Source organism: Borostomias antarcticus, assembly GCF_949987555.1.
Source record: "Borostomias antarcticus genome assembly, contig: scaffold_596, whole genome shotgun sequence".
NCBI classification, from domain to species: domain Eukaryota; kingdom Metazoa; phylum Chordata; class Actinopteri; order Stomiiformes; family Stomiidae; genus Borostomias; species Borostomias antarcticus.
In genome coordinates, this window is record NW_028176135.1 from 2,501 (window position 1) to 19,839 (window position 17,339).

General features: G+C 49.4%; 1 protein-coding gene across 1 annotated transcript in view; it reads left to right on the forward strand.

The window, feature by feature from the left end:
• LOC311328775 (unconventional myosin-Id-like) overlaps positions 1-15,285 on the forward strand; it is a gene marked incomplete at both ends in the record, with an annotated part of 15,313 nt that extends 28 nt beyond the window's left edge. The window contains 9 exons of the mRNA XM_084462688.1: positions 1-43; positions 1,086-1,160; positions 1,369-1,501; positions 2,189-2,355; positions 3,365-3,572; positions 12,452-12,675; positions 13,379-13,517; positions 14,620-14,724; positions 15,172-15,285. The exon at positions 1-43 is cut by the window's left edge and continues 28 nt beyond it. Coding sequence (XP_084318814.1) covers positions 1-43; positions 1,086-1,160; positions 1,369-1,501; positions 2,189-2,355; positions 3,365-3,572; positions 12,452-12,675; positions 13,379-13,517; positions 14,620-14,724; positions 15,172-15,285 — 1,208 coding nt within the window. The remainder of the gene's footprint in view (positions 44-1,085; positions 1,161-1,368; positions 1,502-2,188; positions 2,356-3,364; positions 3,573-12,451; positions 12,676-13,378; positions 13,518-14,619; positions 14,725-15,171) is intronic.
• Between the last annotated feature and the right edge of the window lie 2,054 nt (positions 15,286-17,339).

Here is a 17,339-nt window from a genome sequence, read left to right on the forward strand (position 1 = left end):
TCGACAGAGACTTCCGGATCCGTCACTATGCGGGCAACGTGGTGTGAGTATCCGCTGTCCTACAGCGTGTCACCTGTCCTCGGTCCGAGTGTCACCTGTCCTACAGCGTGTCACCTGTCCTCGGCCCGAGTGTCACCTGTCCTCGGTGGGAAGGAGCGCTTCAGGAGCACGGAGACGCTAAAAGCCTTCCTAATATACCAGCAGCACACCACGTGACCCGTGTTAGTTATATATATATATATATATATATATATAACCGCATTACAGGCCGAACTCCACCCTGGAACGAGGCGTCATCAGAAGCGGTCAGGAGACCGTGGGCGTCGCCGCGCTGCTTTATGCAAGTCATCTTCCCAGCATGCCCCATGTTTAACGTATGCCCCCTGAGACCAGCCTGCTATTAATACCCTGGCAGGGCAATGAGGGCCGCTGCGCCTCCCGACGCATCTTAAGTGGCTCGGTGGGGGGTGGGGGGGCCAGGGTCTGTAATCCTAGCCTCCCCCCGGGTGCGGAGGAACACATGGCTCTGATGCGTTCTCCTGAGGGAGGGGCCCCTACAAAAATACACCATAATATATGCAGTAGCAGCTTTTTTTGGGGGCACTGCCATTGTAGTACAATAACATGGTATTGAATTCTGCCATGGTGTTCAGGTGTCCAAAAAAACAACGTCTTGGATGGGGCCAACCCATGGGGCCAACCCCCCCGGGGGGCGTCATCAACCCCCCTTCCCTGTCATTAATATCACATCAGATAGTCTGGCATGGTGTTCCTGATTGAACATGAATGAAGATACTATGTTGCTATGTATGTTACTGCTACATGTATCTTACAAATGTTATAGCTCAGAAAATGTCAGGTCATGGATCTGATTGGATATTACACTATCATTACTGATAATTTTATATTGTACTTTTTAAGTACAATAGGATTTTCCAAAACCCAGTAGGATCCTTTAATATCCTCAGTAATATAATATAGTTATATAATATTATTTTGTATTCACTTCCATATACCTTTATGTTCCTTCTCTGACGATGACTGGGATGTAAATATGTGTGTGTGTGTGTCTTTGTTTTTCACAGATACTCTGTGGTCGGTTTCATTGACAAAAACAAAGACACGCTCTTCCAGGACTTCAAGAGGCTGCTGTATAACAGGTAGGAGTCTTCATCACACACACGCATGCGCGCACACACACACACACACACACACCTTTCTTTCATCCTTTCTTCTCTGCCATGGCGGATGAAATGAATCTCATCCTCTCCTGCCACATCCCCCTCTCTCCATTCTCCTCTTCTCTCTCCCTCTCTCTCCCTCTCTCTCCCTCTCTCTCTCTCTCTCTCTCTCTCTCTCTCTTTCTAGCTCTAACCCGGTGCTGAAGGCCATGTGGCCGGAGGGCAAGCTCAGGATCACAGAGGTCACCAAGCGACCCCTCACGGCCGCGACCCTCTTCAAGAACTCCATGATCTCATTGGTGGAAAACCTGACCTGCAAGGTGATGGGGGAGGAGCTAAATATCTCTACAATCTTAGACACAAACATGCATGCTTATGCACTCTACCGCTGTTTGTATATCTGTGGTATTTAGACCTCTCCTCCTTTCAAAGAATTGACTTTAAAATACTGCTGTTGGTTTAGGGCCAAAATATATTTCTGATCTGCTGCTGCGTTATGAACCATCCAGACCCCTCAGGTCGTCTGGCACAGGCCTGCTTTCTGTCCCCACAGTTAAAACAAAACATGGAGAAGCAGCGTTCAGTTTTTATGCCCCACATATCTGGAACAAACTTCCAGAAAACTGCAGGTCTGCTGCAACTCTCAGTTCTTTTAAATCAAGACTGAAGACTTTTTTCTTTTTGCTGTTGCTTTTTAAATCAAATGATTATTCATTCATACACTGCACTGTAACTTTTATTCCTGTATTTTATTTTTCCTGCATTTTGTTTTAAATGTCCTTTTTTGCATTTCATTTTATATGATCTTTTATGTGTTGCATTTTGTCTTGAAGCTTTTAATGTCTCATGTTTAATGCGTTGTTGCTGAAATGTGCTATACAAATAAACTTGCCTTGCGTTGCAGATTGTACAGGTTGTAGCCTAGCCCCTAGCCTAGCATGTCCCATAGTCGCTGACACGTTTGCGTTTTTTCTGCCTCTCTGTCGCCCCCTGGTGCTCTGTTTCAGGAGCCCTACTACGTCCGCTGCATCAAGCCTAACGACGTCAAGTCCCCCCTGCTGCTGGAGCAGGAACGCTGTCGCCACCAGGTGGAGTACCTGGGTCTGCTGGAGAACGTGCGTGTGCGCCGGGCGGGCTTCGCCAACCGCCAGACCTACCCGCGCTTCCTCCAGAGGTACGCCCGTCCGCACCCCGTTGAGTCCAATCAAATCAAACTTTATTTATATAGAGCATTTCATACACTGAGGCAACACAATGCGCTTTACAAAGAGCAATGGGGGGGGGGGGGGGGGCGGGGGGCATAGGTCCCACCCCTACATACTCCAGAGGGAAGCAAAAAAACAGTTTCACCCGGGGGCCAGAAAAGTGAGCTGTAAAAATTCTTCCCTGACCTCTGTCAACGAAGCGAAAATTGTCTATTGTCTATAAGCTAACAACATTTAGAGCAATAAACATGGGCTAAATACTTCATAAGAGAGACATGGCTATCAGTAGAGAATACAAATAGTTACAGAGATGTCGTCTACATGGTAGCAAAGCAGGGATGGGGAGAAAGCAGAGAGCCAAGAGAAAAGAAGTGGTAGTTGAAGGTTGTGTACAGTAGGCTATACACCGTAAGACAGTATACGTTGTTTATGTTGTTTTCAACTGAACCTCACCGTGACAATAACTTATTCATGAAGTTCAGCAGCTTACTGTAAGTCACAAATCTCTCCCTATGTCTATATCCATATCTACCCAGTAGTGTGTTCATTCATTATTGACAGTGAATTCTTCTGGTAGCGATTTCCTACTGGGACTAATAAACTTGAGAAGAGTCACGCTGGTCTCACACGGCAGGATTTTTGGGCCGATTTGTCCCCGATTCACCCCTCCCGACAATCAGTAGCAGAAATCTGGTCTGGAACGTTGGTCGGTACCGATGTTCGGCCCAGATGATCTTGTAATGTGACGGGTTTACAGATCCAATCTTATACCTCCCATCGGGGCGGCCCCGATAATATCAAACATGTTTGATATGTAAGATTATTACGTCCCTACTTTACAAGCGAGACGGCGACACCAGTGGTTCGTTGCTCCCTCGGGCACGATAACGTCCTGTAGTGTGTGATGAGCCGTTATTTTCATAACGCGACTCCGCGGCTCCTTCATACCCAACCGCCCTCTCCTTCCCCCCCCCCCAGGTACAAGATGATCTCAGAGTTCACCTGGCCCAATCACGACCTGCCCTCGGACAAGGAGGCGGTGAAGAAGCTGCTGCAGGGGTGCGGCTTCGACCACGACGTGGCCTACGGCAAGACCAAGGTGTTCATCCGCACGCCGCGCACCCTCTTCAGCCTGGAGGACCAGAGGGCCGACATGGTGCAGAGGATCGTGCTCTTCCTCCAGAAGGTCAGCCTGGCTCCTCCCCCCTAGTCAGCAGGTAGCGCGCGGCGGGCGTAGCGGCTCAGTAATTTGAGGCATGTGGAAGAGCAGTGTCGGTAGGTACAGTAGGTAGTAGTTTATTGATCCCAGAGAGGAAATTGCAGTATAGATTATTCTATTTTTAGCTCCAAATATAGAAGAAAGACAACCTGAGCTGAGTGATGACTTTCTTACTTTGGTACTTGTTTTGTTGATATCTGACCTTCCCTACTGTACTTTTAAACGGGTTTCTATAGCTACCATCATGTGGTAAAGGTAAAGAAGCCATAGGTAATCAACCAATAGGTAAACAACCCATAGGTAAACAACCCATAGGTGATCAACCCAAAGGTAAACAACCCATAGGTAATCAACCCATAGGTAAACAACCCATAGGTAATCAACCCATAGGTAATCAACCCATAGTTAAACAACCCATAGGTAAACAACCCATAGGTATGATCTCTATATTTGCAGATTTGCTGATCATACCAGCTGATGTAGTGCTATTGAGTACCTCATTGAAGAGAATAATGAAATACCCTCCATCATAAACAACTGTCAGTGACACAGTCAAAGCTGTTATCTGGTGACCTCATTATCTTGTTGCTACAGTACTCTTGGTCCTCATTGAAATTCACTTGGCTTGTTTTTGCATATGAATAACTCCCAAGCCTGAAACCTACGCCACATGCTGCTGGTTATAATAGCTTTATGCTAAGTGCCATGTGTTTTCAGACAATTTATTATTAGCTTTCTCTCTCTCTTTTGCTCTCTCTTTCTCTCTCTCTCTCTCTCTCTCTCTCTCTCTCTCTCTCTCCTCTCTCTCTTTCTCTCCTCTCTCTATTTCTCTCTCTCCCTCTCTCTCTCTCTCCTCTCTCTCTCTCTCTCTCTCTCTCTTTCTCTCTCTCTCCCTCTCTCTCTCTCCCCTCTCTCTCTCTCTCTCTCTCTCCCTCTCTCTCTCTCTCCCTCTCTCCCTCCCTCTCTCTCTCTCTCTCTCTCTCTCTCTCTCCGTTCCTCCGCCTACATAAGCTAAATGAGCTTGTAAGAGCCACTGATCCGAGAGCAGCTCTCTCTGAGGTGAGGCCTACGCTTTCACACCTGGATGCTGAAACGCACACGCAAACTCAACTCCTAGACCAGAACGTTATGTTCTGCTGCTCGGGCGCCCAAACCAAAACAGAGGATCAACGGAGAACACACCGTACAGCGCTAAGATGTTCTGTTTAGAACCATACAGGCGATTGAAAGAGCGATGTGGATCTTGAACATTCTTTTCCATAGCTATGGGCTATAGCTATATGAGCCACTTCTGGTATGAGCATCTTCATCATATTGACAGTTTCATGATATGGAGGCGCGTATCCGAACGCATCCTCATGTTATTGCCCTATAATGGCCAATCTTTCATAGATGTTCCTTCCACTTCCATGTGTTCTGAGATACTGGGATATGGGTAGTGCATTCAGCCGCCTTCACGCCTTTATTAGAATGGGGAACCAATCAAGCAGGGCTAATTTAATGACAGCTAAGGTGGGAGGAGGCTAGGCGCCGGGGGGGTGATTATATCGGGTGTGCTGTGACGCGTGTCCCAGTCAGCCCGGACAGATAACACTGTTGACACATGGGAAAATGAGTTTGCGAGTGCAGGATAAGCCACTGTCACTTCACTGTCAAATTTAGTTCGGCTTCCTCTGTTGCCTCCTAAATTCATTTTCTCAGAATGACAGGGCAGCGAAATCATAAACATCAATCTGTCGCCACATTGCTGTGTGAATCCTGCTTCCTGCCCCGCCCCCTCCGACGCTGCGCTAACCGCTCATCTCGGAGCCGTATGAGTGCCGTCCTTTCTGAATGGAGGTTGACAGCTATACATTTACCCAGCATGCCATCGCGTCAAAACCACACCAGCGGACTCACGTCACGACGCCCCCTTATTCGCTCTTAAGCCCTCCCCCCGGGACCGCGTCGCGATCCGCCCGTCCGTTTGCGGTTTCAGACATCAGAGGGCTGCGTCCACCAAATTGCTTCGACAGAAGATTGATGGTTTGACCTCTGTATTGATCAGCGTTTCCCCGGTCAGACACGCCGGATTCCCCCGAGGACAACCCAATCTGACACTATTTCAAAGGATGTACTTGCTTTGATGACCAAACAGAAAACCCCGATGGTATCGCAGGCTATCTAGCAAAACAAACATCATAGGTTTCAATTTGACGGCGTCCCGTAGAGCCGGTTGAAGAACTCGACCACGGTCAATGTCGAGACGATGAAAGGCGGCGCGTACGGCGCCCGCACACTCACAGCTCGGCCCCCCGACTGAGGCTCATCTATCTCGTGATGCCAAGCAATCCCCTTATCAGCTCCAGGCACGCCACCGTGACTCGTCTGCCAACCGCGCTCGCTCTGCCAGGGATGCTAGAGCCTTTGTCAGGGGATCAAGACCCCCACCCCCCCCCACAGACAGACAGACACAGGCAGACAGATAGACAGGCAGACAGACAGACAGACAGACAGACAGGCAGACAGACAGGCAGACAGACAGACAGGCAGACAGGCAGACAGACAGACAGACAGACAGACAGACAGACAGAGACAGACAGACAGACAGACAGACAGACTTTGTCAGGGGATCCAGAACCCCCCCCCCCCCCCCCCTTTCCCAGACAGCCTCTGCAGACACCCAGAACCCTAACCTTCCGTCTGCCCCCCCTGACACACACACACACACACCTACACACACACAGGCTGAAGTGTCCTGTATTAGGTGCACGGAGCAGGGGGGGTTTGGAGAACCAGAGTACACAGTGCTCTTTTCAAGCTGCGCCCCCCCCCACTTTTAACCCCCCCCCCCCCCCCCCAAAAAAAAGAGCGTTACCTCTCTAGAGGAGGGTGGAAGGGATGGACAGACACTGAGTGAGAGAGAAGAGAGGGAGGAGAGAGAGAGAGAGAGAGAGAGAGACCCGGACTACTTCACGTCGTTGTCACTTCACGCTGCCTTTTCGCTTCATGGTTCCTTGTTTCTGCCCCCCTCCCCCTCCTCCCCCCCTGCGTTCCTCGTCTAAGCCGTCACGCTTCCCGTTCTGCGCTGTTCCGGGTCTCCGAGGCGGCTCTCTAGAACCCGTGATCCTCTCCCCTCACGCTCGCGGGTCCCGACCCCTTGGTCCTGTCACCACTGACTGCACCGCAGCCCGCTATGAGCGACCCATATCTGGTCCACTCAACCTCCTCAGCGCAGAACACACAGCCCTTATAGACCACGTACTGAACACCGAGCCCAGAATACACCAACAGGCCTGATGGGAAGGGAAACGAGGATTAATAACCCCAGTCCAGCATAAATACAGAGAGCGTGAATTATTCATAAGTCCCCCCCCCCCCCGCCTCCCTCCCAGCTTTCTGGTTGAATGAATATTTCATAGATCTAAGCCGGGCTGTCCTCAGCACGCCGTCTGTCAGCCGGCGGTCCAAACCGGAGAGACGAGAGACCGTGCGTCCCGTGTGTATTGCGAGACGAGGGTTTAAATGCTTCTGAAAGCTTAACGTGTCTCCCGGCGTCGCTGGCGCCTGATCCGCCAGACGCGGCGCTACGGCTAGTTGGCTGTACGGCGGCGTGGTGGAACCATAGTCACGGTGGAACCGTAGTCGCGGTGGCGAGACCGTGACGGCGGCTCCGTGGAACTGTAGTCGTGTGATGATGGCGGCGGGGGGATCGTCCCCCCCCCCCCCCCCCCCTTGTCTCTCTGGGATTTTATTTTCTGTCGCTTGTTTTGTTACGGCTAGCTAACAAGCTAACACTGTGACCGTTTGAATATTCTCTTCTTCGCTGGAAGACTGAACATGTCGACGGTACCTCCACATCTCCGTGGGAATTTGAGGGACGAGCTGCAAACCGCAGGCGGCAATTACCTTCATTTCCCGGTCCACGGAACATTCTGGACGCGTCATTGATTTCAATAGAGACCAACCCCTAAATATCGGTGCCGACTATTTTTGAAATAATTAATGTTTCGATTGCAGTCTAGGTCTATACAACTCAGGATTAGACTTCAGAAGAGCTTCTTTTCTGCGAGCCACCCGGCTCCTGAATGACTCATACCTTATAGCCTATCCATCTTGGGCTGTATAGAATCTGTATCAAGCCGGAAGCAACTTTTCACTGTGACTGTTCTGTACATTACATGTGACAAAATAAAGGAATCTCAAATCTTGAATCTTAAAAAACTGTGCCTATTGTTTTGCGAAACCACCGGCTCCACATAGCGGTCTGGTGCTGGTCTGGCGCTGGTCTGGCGCTGGTCTGGTGCTGGTCGTGCGCTGGTCTGGCGCTCATCTGGCGCTGGTCTGGTGCTGGTCTGGTGCTGGTCTGGCGCTGGTCTGGCGCTGGTCTGACGCTGGTCTGGTGCTGGTCGTGCGCTGGTCTGGCGCTCGTCTGGCGCTGGTCTGGCGCTGGTCTGGTGCTGGTCGTGCGCTGGTCTGGCGCTCGTCTGGCGCTCGTCTGGCGCTGGTCTGGCGCTGACATGGCACTCACTGGCTCTCACCATGGCAACCAAGGTTTGGCTCCCAGCCAAAGCACGGCGCTTTCTACCGATATGACCTTCAGTTGCCATTTTCTCCCCCCTCACTCAGAACCAGTCTTCTCCCCTCCGACAGGCCCTGCCATTGTGCTCGGTTCTGCTTGGGTGGATATATTATAGACGGACTACAATATATCATTCAGTCATAGCCTTTCTGAAATATTATTCAGCTGAACTTCTTTTGAATGCATTTTGAATTGATGTGAATATGATTTCCACTGACCTATATTTTGAACATATAATGTTGTTAATGTTGTTGGGTTGTTAATGTTGTTGGGTTATGTCCCTGGTACAGTAATGCAGTGTCCATGCGTGGGTCCTTATTGATAGAGACATCAATGGTCATTGGGGACTCTCTATACATTGAGCCAATAGCTCTCCCATCTATCAAAGTGATTGGTTGAGAATATCTACTGATATTCAATGTCAGGCTTGTTATTGATGCTTTGTTTAAAATACTTTGTGGCTCAAAGGCCAAAAACATGACAAAATCACTCAGGTTTACTTAAAGAGCAAAGCACAGATTCTCTCTATTAAATGAAGGTCACTATAACGACGGTGATGATGCGTAGTGGGCGGAGCCAAAGTCCTCAGCTCGCCAGGCGTGCTGCTCACCTGAGCGCTCTATTGATTTATGCTAATTCCCGCCGTAATGAGCCTAGGCCCCGTCTCCCATGGCGACCAACTGGTGGTCAGAGTGTCACGCTCTCCGCTTTGTGCCTCCTCCGCCCGCTCGCCGTATCGAGCGCGTCGACGGGGAAACCGCCCGGCCGTCCCCGGGGGCGTGGAAACGGGGGCGTTGGGATGCCGTTCAGGCGCCCTCCTCCCGCGCCTCGTTAGTCGACGCGTCTTCGGTGAATGACAACATCTGTTGTTGTAAGCACATTCTGGACGTGGAGTTTGTCTGTGAAACCAATTGAAACTGGGCTAGCGTAGCGATCGGATTGGTGACCTGGAAAGTGATGCAGTATCAGGGCTCACGGCAAACGCCAAGTATCGATTTTACATCCCTGGACGTCCGTACGATCTCCACGTCTGTTCCCGAACCCTCTCACCCTCTCTCAGCTATTGTCTCAGCAGAGTCCCAGCTATTGTCTCGGTATTGCGTGACTTCACGTCTTTCACCCAGCATGCATTTCAAAAGAGTCCCCCAGTAAAGCTGTAGCAATCTGTCCCACTTTGCTCGGCTGAGAGATCCCCAATTCGGCTTTGATGAGGTCGTAAATCTGGCGCCCACGAGTGTGTGTGTGTGTGTGTGTGTGTGTGTGTGTGTGTGTGTGTGTGTGTGTGTGTGTGGGGGGGGAAGTCTCCATCATGGCAGAGTCTCTAAAAGGCTGATCAGATGGCTTTATTGGCCTGGGGGACGGACGGGCCTCGTTATTGGCCTGATTTACCCAGCATCCCTTGGGTGCCGTCTTCGCGCCCCTCCCCCTCCCCCCCTTTCCCCACTGTTGATAATCCTACGCTTCTTTGTTTAACCGCAGCCGGCTGACGGAGTGTGTTTGTGTAGGAGGGATGTTGTATATATATATGTGTGTGTGTGTGTGTGTGTGTGTGTGTGTGTGTGTGTGTGTGTGTGTGTGTGTTGGTATGTGTGGGCGTGTGTGTCCATCAAAGACCAGCCCATCCTGCCACCCCACCCACCTCCCATATACCTGTCATAAATCTTAATAGGCTTATGATAATAGATTCAGATTATGTCAGGCCTTATCTGATCTGATCTGTTACTTTCACTCTCGCACCTTAAGCTCACATCATTTGCATGCTAATTCACAGCTTGGCGCCTAGCTCACCTACCTGAAGTGTACGGGCGTGCTGCAAGCTTTGTTATGACAGAATTGTCACAGTCAATATACGTCTGACGCCATGCTGTCGATAGGCAAAGCGTGCTTTCTCACTAGCGTATCTCCTGTCCGTGTATAAGGAGCGCCTTGGAAGAGATAACTCTAGATGAATTCCGGTCCTTTCCGTCTTGAGTAATTACCAACTTCTTCCACTTCAGAATATTACGGGAACATTAACTCCACTTAGAATGAATGAGGAAGGTAACTAAGTATGCCCTACAGTTTATGACTTGTCATTTATAAATTCCACCAGTCTCTCACCATGACTAGAATACACGCAGGTCTCTTAAGCACTTACTGTAAGCACCCCCCCCCCCTCTGCTGTAGCTCCATTAATACCTCATCTCAATGCTTGGTCCTGTTCCAGCAAGTACTGCATCTGAATAGACATTAACCTCTAATAGTGTTTAGCAGCAGAAATAGACTCATTTATCTCTTCATACATAGATACATACAGTAGATACTTTAGATAGATAGACAGACAGACAGACAGACAGACAGACAGACAGATAGACAGACAGACAGACAGACAGACAGATAGATGGGGATGGATGTATGGAATGAAGATAGACAGACAGACAGACAGACAGACAAAGATAGATAAATAGATAGATACTATCTATTCATCTATCTATCTGTCTGTTTATCTGTCTGTTTGTCTGTCTATCTTCCATCCATCCATCCATCCATCCATCCATCCATCCATCCATCCATCCATCCATCCATCCATCCATCCATCCATCCATCCATCCATCCATCCATCCATCCATCCATCCATATAGATAGTATCTATATAGATTATATCTATCTATCTATCTATCTATCTATCTATCTATCTATCTATCTATCTATCTATCTATCTATCTATCTATCTATCTATCTGTTGTCACATACAGTAGGGTTATCTCAGGGGTCAGTGGGAGTGATGAATATGTATCTCCTCCTCCATTATGCATGAGTCAGCAAGGGCAACGGCAGGGAGTGTGAGGTCATCATTAAGGGACAGTAGGGTTCAGAGCTCTGTCAGGGAGTGTGAGGTCATCATTAGGGGACAGTAGGGTTCAGAGCTCTGTCAGGGAGTGTGAGGTCATCATTAAGGGACAGTAGGGTTCAGAGCTCTGTCAGGGAGTGTGAGGTCATCATTAAGGGACAGTAGGGTTCAGAGCTCTGTCAGGGAGTGTGAGGTCATCATTAAGGGCCAGTAGGGTTCAGAGCTCTGTCAGGGAGTGTGAGGTCATCATTAAGGGACAGTAGGGTTCAGAGCTCTGTCAGGCTGTCCTTCATTGATCTCTGCGTGATGCAGCCACCTCTGCTGGGTTGCTTTAGTAGTGTTGTGCTCTACTGGAACACATGAACTGAATCATCAATTAGGCTGTGACTGCACAGGACTTTTAATAATAATAATAATAATAATAATAAATCCGATTTTTAAGTGCATTTCTCAAACCCAAAGCGCTGTAAAAAAAAAGAAGAAATACCATAAAATATGTTTAAAAAACAATAAAAAAGTACAAAAAAGTCAGTAAAAAAAAGTAGAGATAAAAAAAAAAGAATTCAACACAAGTCTTTAAATTCCAGTCTGAAAAGGTGTGTTTTAAGGGTAGAGAACCAACCTCTTCAGGTGGAGAACTTCCCCCATGTTCAGTATGCAAATGAAAACGAGCTTTTTTTAGTCTTTGGACCACCCCCACACTTATGTCTAGTGATGAAATATTCATGATCTCCACAATTACAACGTATAAGAATTTTGAGTGCTCTATAAAAAAAGACTCACGAGTCAACGTCTTTGACTCACGCCCGAGTGTCGACCCAATGGAGAGTCATTGTTTTTGGCTTTGCGCTAAATTGAGCACACTCGTCGGGGGGTGGCGGGTGCGGGGGGGGGGGGTGGTGAATCGGTGACTGGTAAAAGCGAGGAGACAGTGGGGATTTCAGCGAGAGCGGCGCATGAGTGATGGCCCCCCAGGGGCCCACCAGCATCTATTATTCATGTCCTAGTGGGGCCCCCATAGCCACATAACTGATGTTGAGCTACGCAGGCTTAGGGCACGTTCTTCAGTCAGCTGGTATGTCCAGAACATTCTTTTTCTGATTTATAGCCACTGTTGGTTAAAGTGCACGTGATCCTTTGTGCTCTGTTACTGTAGTTTATTTTTTTCCAACAATGAACCAATGCATAAAAAGGTATTCCGTTATTCACCACCACACATGATTCTTCTTCTACTGTATTTCACATGATTCTTCTTCTACTGTACTTCACATGATTCTTCTTCTACTGTATTTCACATGATTCTTCTTCTACTGTACTTCACATCATTCTTCTTCTACTGTATTTCACATGATTCTTCTTCTACTGTACTTCACATGATTCTTCTTCTCCTGTATTTCACTTCACAAATAAATATCGCAGAATTAGTGAGTTGATAATGTTCCCGCCTCGGTCCAGGTCTGGCGCGGCACCGTCGCCAGGATGCGCTACCGGCGCATGCGGGCGGCCCTGGTCATCCTGCGAGCCTACCGGCGCTACAAGGTCAAGTCCTACGTGCGCGAGGTCAACCGGCGCTTCAAGAACGTGCGCTCCATGAAAGACCACGGACGGAGCGTGAAGTGGCCGGCGCCGCCCAAGGTCCTGCGGAGGTTCGAGGAGGCGCTGCGGAGCATCTACAGCCGGTAAACGGGCAGGACACGCGCACACACACGCACACACACACATACACGCACAGACACACGCACACATACATATACACACGCACACACATACATACACACACACACACACACACATACACACACACGCACACACATACACATACACACACATACACATACACACACATACACACACACACAATACAAGAGTTGATGTGACTCATTTCCCGCCTACTCCGTGCTCGTCAGACACACCATCAGTCCCATAACACACAGTTACAGTATCCTCCGGGACCGGGTTACCAGCGCATTGACCGCTGAGGGCGGCGTTCCACAGCTCCACGGGGTTCTGCTGCACCCCCAGCTGGTTGCCTTTGAAGCCCCATATACCTGTTTCCTTCAGCCCAAAGTCCTGTGCTGGACATTGATTTTTCTATTCCCCCGTCATTCTCATCCTCTGCTTTCATCTCTCTGAAATCTATAAAAAGCCCCTGAGCAGACTCCGATGCTCGGAGACTCAGCTGTTTTAAGATGCCGGCATGTCGGCGTCGGAGCGAGGAAGCTAGAGAAGGTTTGCTCTGTCAAACAGCGCCAGCTGAGGCGCCCATCAAGACATATGCAGTATCTGCTTGTATTGATGTTTCTGTTTATGTGTGTTTACGTGTGTGTTTGTGTGTTTGCGTGTGTGTGTGTGTGTGTGTGTGTGTGTTGCTCTGTGCTCCAGGTGGTGGGCATGGACCCTGATCAAAGGCTTGTCTCCAGAGGAGGCCCTGAGGGTGAGGGCCAAGGTGGCCGCCCTGGAGGCCCTCAAGGGCCAGAGAGCCGATCTGGGACTGCAGAGAGCCTGGGAGGGAAACTACCTGGTGAGAAGAGCACACAACTGGGGGAGACGTAGTTAGTTCGTTAGTTAGTTAGTTTAGTTAGTTAGTTTAGTTAGTTAGTTTAGTTAGATAGTTAGTTAGTTAGTTAGTTAGTTAATTAGTTAGTTCGTTAGTTTAGTTAGTTTAGTTAGATAGTTAGATAGTTAGTTAGTTAGTTAGTTAGTTTAGTTAGTTAGCTTAGTTAGATAGATAGTTAGTTAATTAGTTAGTTAGTTAGTTTAGTTTGTTTAGTTAGTTTAGTTAGATAGTTAGATAGTTAGTTAGTTAGTTAGATAGATAGATAGTTAGTTAGTTAGGTTAGGTTAGGTTAGTTTAGTTAGATAGATAGATAGATAGATAGATAGATAGTTAGTTTAGCTAGTTACTTAGTTAGTTAGTTTAGTTAGTTAGTTAGTTAGTTAGTTAGTTAGTTTAGCTAGTTACTTAGTTAGTTAGGCTGTGTGCACACTACAGATTTTTTATGTAGCGGATAAGTTACCCAGAGCGGATTTTGTGTTGAAAAAAAGATGCAGCTCTCGCGAAGCATATTTAGTTTCCATAATAACGTTCTTGATTCTACCCAAGTTCGATACATTGTACCTTACGTTTTATCTTGTAACCAGCCGTTACATTATTTACTTGCACTTCGCACATTTTTGGCTTTTACTGTCATGTCAAAAAGTAGAAAGATTGCTCTGGCTGTAGCTTATTTAGGGGCTGAAGAGGAGAGAGTTGGTCGGACTGGATTATGGGTTCACGATATCCTCCGTGCTATCCCACCTCCGTCATGATTGGTCGTCTGATAAAAATACTGCATGTGTGTGTGCGCGCGTGTGTGTGTGTGCGAGCGCGTGCATGTGTGTGTGCGTGCGTGCGTGTGTGTGTGCACGCCCCCTGAAAGTGGTGAAACTACACAGCTGAGAGTCCTATTACATGAGCATAGAAAGTTACAGTGACATAATAGCTTTTGTCTGTGTGTGTGTGTCAGCGACATTGTCAGCAGTGCGATTTCTGAGAAAACCGATGTAAGAGGTTAGTCTTTTGTGTGGAAGCGAGTGATGTGAGGAAGCGAGTGATGTGCGGTCTTTTGTGCGGCTCCCTCCAGAAGAGAGACAGCCCTGAGACGGCGGCGTCCTTCACGCTGGTCTCCAGCGAGCTGCAGCGGAAAGATAAATTCATGAGGGTCCTCTTCTCCTGCAACGTCCGCAAGGTACAGCTTCATGCCAGTGATTGCACCCATCAACTTTAGCACACACACACACACACACACACATTCATACATATATACACTTGCACTGCGCACGCACGCACACACACACACACACACACACTTAAACATTACCATTGCCATTTACACACAAACACACACACACAAACACGCATACACAGTGTGCACGTGCACACGTGCACGCACACACAGACACACACACGCACACACTTACAGTAAACACTACCATTGCCATTTACACACACACACACACACACACACACACACACACACACACACACACACACACACACACACATGCCCAGCTCCTGATACTAGCCAGCTCCCAGTGTGAATGGCCATGGTAGTGTTTAAATGTGTGCGTGTGTGCGTGTGTGTGTGTGCTTGCGCTCCTGCTGGGTGACTGATGAGGTCTTTTGTGTTTCCCAGATCAACCGTTTCCACAAGTCCGAGGACCGGGCGGTCTTGATCACTGACCGCCACCTGTACAAGATGGACCCCCTGAAGCAGTACAAGCCCATGAAGAGCATCCCTCTCTACAACGTACGAGCCGCCCCTGAACAACACGCTATCACAGTACACGGCTTCACGCCGCCACGTCCTATTCATCACACAAACACAAGGGCCCCTCAACACCGACAGAAGGCTGTATGTTCTAATTTAGACCGGTTAATCGCACTGTTTCCAACGCCATAGAGTCTGTGTTTAAAAACAGTTTATCGCCGGGCATAATTGAGATGCCGGGGGTAGTCTCAGCTTCCCGTGCTACCGTAGCGGTAATGAGTACAAATGTAAAGCTCTCAGCCTCTCTCCAATTGGACCACTCCTATGTGCAGCCGTCTCTGATTGGTCGACTCAAGCAGTTGCGCCCACAGAGATGGCATGAGGTTGTTTCCATGGCAAACCAGTTTTTGTGTTTGCGTTGTGTTTAGATTTAACAGCCCAGTAAAGTGGAAGAACTCCCACACGCTGCTTTTTTCATTTGCGATACATTTACAGTAATGTGCTCAACGTTTCCGTCATCTGACCTGTATCAGGTGGTCTTGCGACGAGCCTGTCATGATACAGATCCGCAGACACACACACACACACACACACACACACACACACTCAGAGTGGACAGGCTGTGTGCCAGACAATCAGTCCTGTGCAGAAGGAACAGAAGGAGCCACCAGAGGCTGAAATTGACTAGACTTCCTCACCGGCTTCCAGACAGAGATGACATAGAAATCCATGTGACATAGAGGTCAGGGAGGGATACACAATAACAACATGTATTCTTCCCCACTGCCCACTTAACAAGAGGTCCTACTGCTCTGTGCTCTTAAATGTCGTTAGCGGGTTTGGGGGGGGGTGTGTGTGTGGGGGGCGGGGGGGGGGTGTGTGTGTGGGGGGGGGGGGGGGTGGGGTGGGGGGGTGCGTATTGGTCAAGGTGACAGAGGGAGGAGGGAAACGCAGAGTAAGGACCTGGGGGAGGGGGGGCTTGACGACAGGGGGGATCGATTACAGAAGGTCACCCGGAGACGGGGCGGGGGGTCACGCTTGTTGACCAGCGAGATAACGCCGGCTCGCTAAGCCGTGGCGGCCCCTCCGCTTGTTTACCGCTCCTGGAGGCAGGGAGACCCCGTAGGGAGTCGTCACCGCCTGTCCGGCCGGGGGATTTATACGGCCATTAACGCCCGGTGGGTGGACGGCCTCTTAGCGCACCGGTGACCTCGTACCGGGAGAGGAGGAGGAGAAAGAGAGAAAAGGAACGGTGCTCTGTAAAATGGAAAGATATCCGTTCTCCACCCCTTAACCTCCCATCCTCTCTTCTTCTGAATTCCATCTGTCTTTTTACTGACACATTCCCTCCTTCCTTCAGCCACTCGTCTCAACCACCCTTCTCCTCTCCTCTCCTCTCCTCTCCTCTCCTCTCCTCTCCTCTCCTCTCCTCTCCTCTCCTCTCCTCTCCTCTCCTCTCCTCTCCTCTCCTCTCCTCTCCTCTCCTCTCCTCTCCTCTCCTCTCCTCTCCTCTCCTCTCCTCTCCTCTCCTCTCCTCTCCTCTCCTCTCCTCTCTCCTCCCTTTCCTCTCCTCTCTCCTCTCCCCTCCCTCCCCTCCTCTCCTCTCCTCTCCTCTCCTCTCCTCTCCTCTCCTCTCCTCTCCTCTCCTCTCCTCTCCTCTCCTCTCTCCTCTCCTCTCCTCTCCTCTCTCCTCTCCTCTCCTCTCCTCTCCTCCTCTCCTCTCCAGCTTCATCCGCCGCACCGTTCCCTCTCTCTCTCGGTGCGCGCGCTAGACCGTTGTCATGCCAACTTCCCAGGAGACAGGGTTGTCATGGTGACAGAGCGAGGAGGGCAGATCAGCTGATGTCTGGTGTCGTTCAGGCATGTGCACAGATCGCTGTCCTGCATTTGTGCTCCGTCTCTGTCTCTCTCTCTCTCCGTCTTTCTCTCTCTCTCCGTCTCTCCGTCTCTCTCTCTCTCTCTCTCTCTCTCCGTCTCTCTCTCTCTCTCTCTCTCCTCCGTCTCTCTCTCTCTCCGTCTCTCTCTTTCTCCGTCTCTCTCTCTCTCCCTCTCTCTCTCTCTCTCTCTCTCTCTCCTCCCTCCCTCCCTCCCTC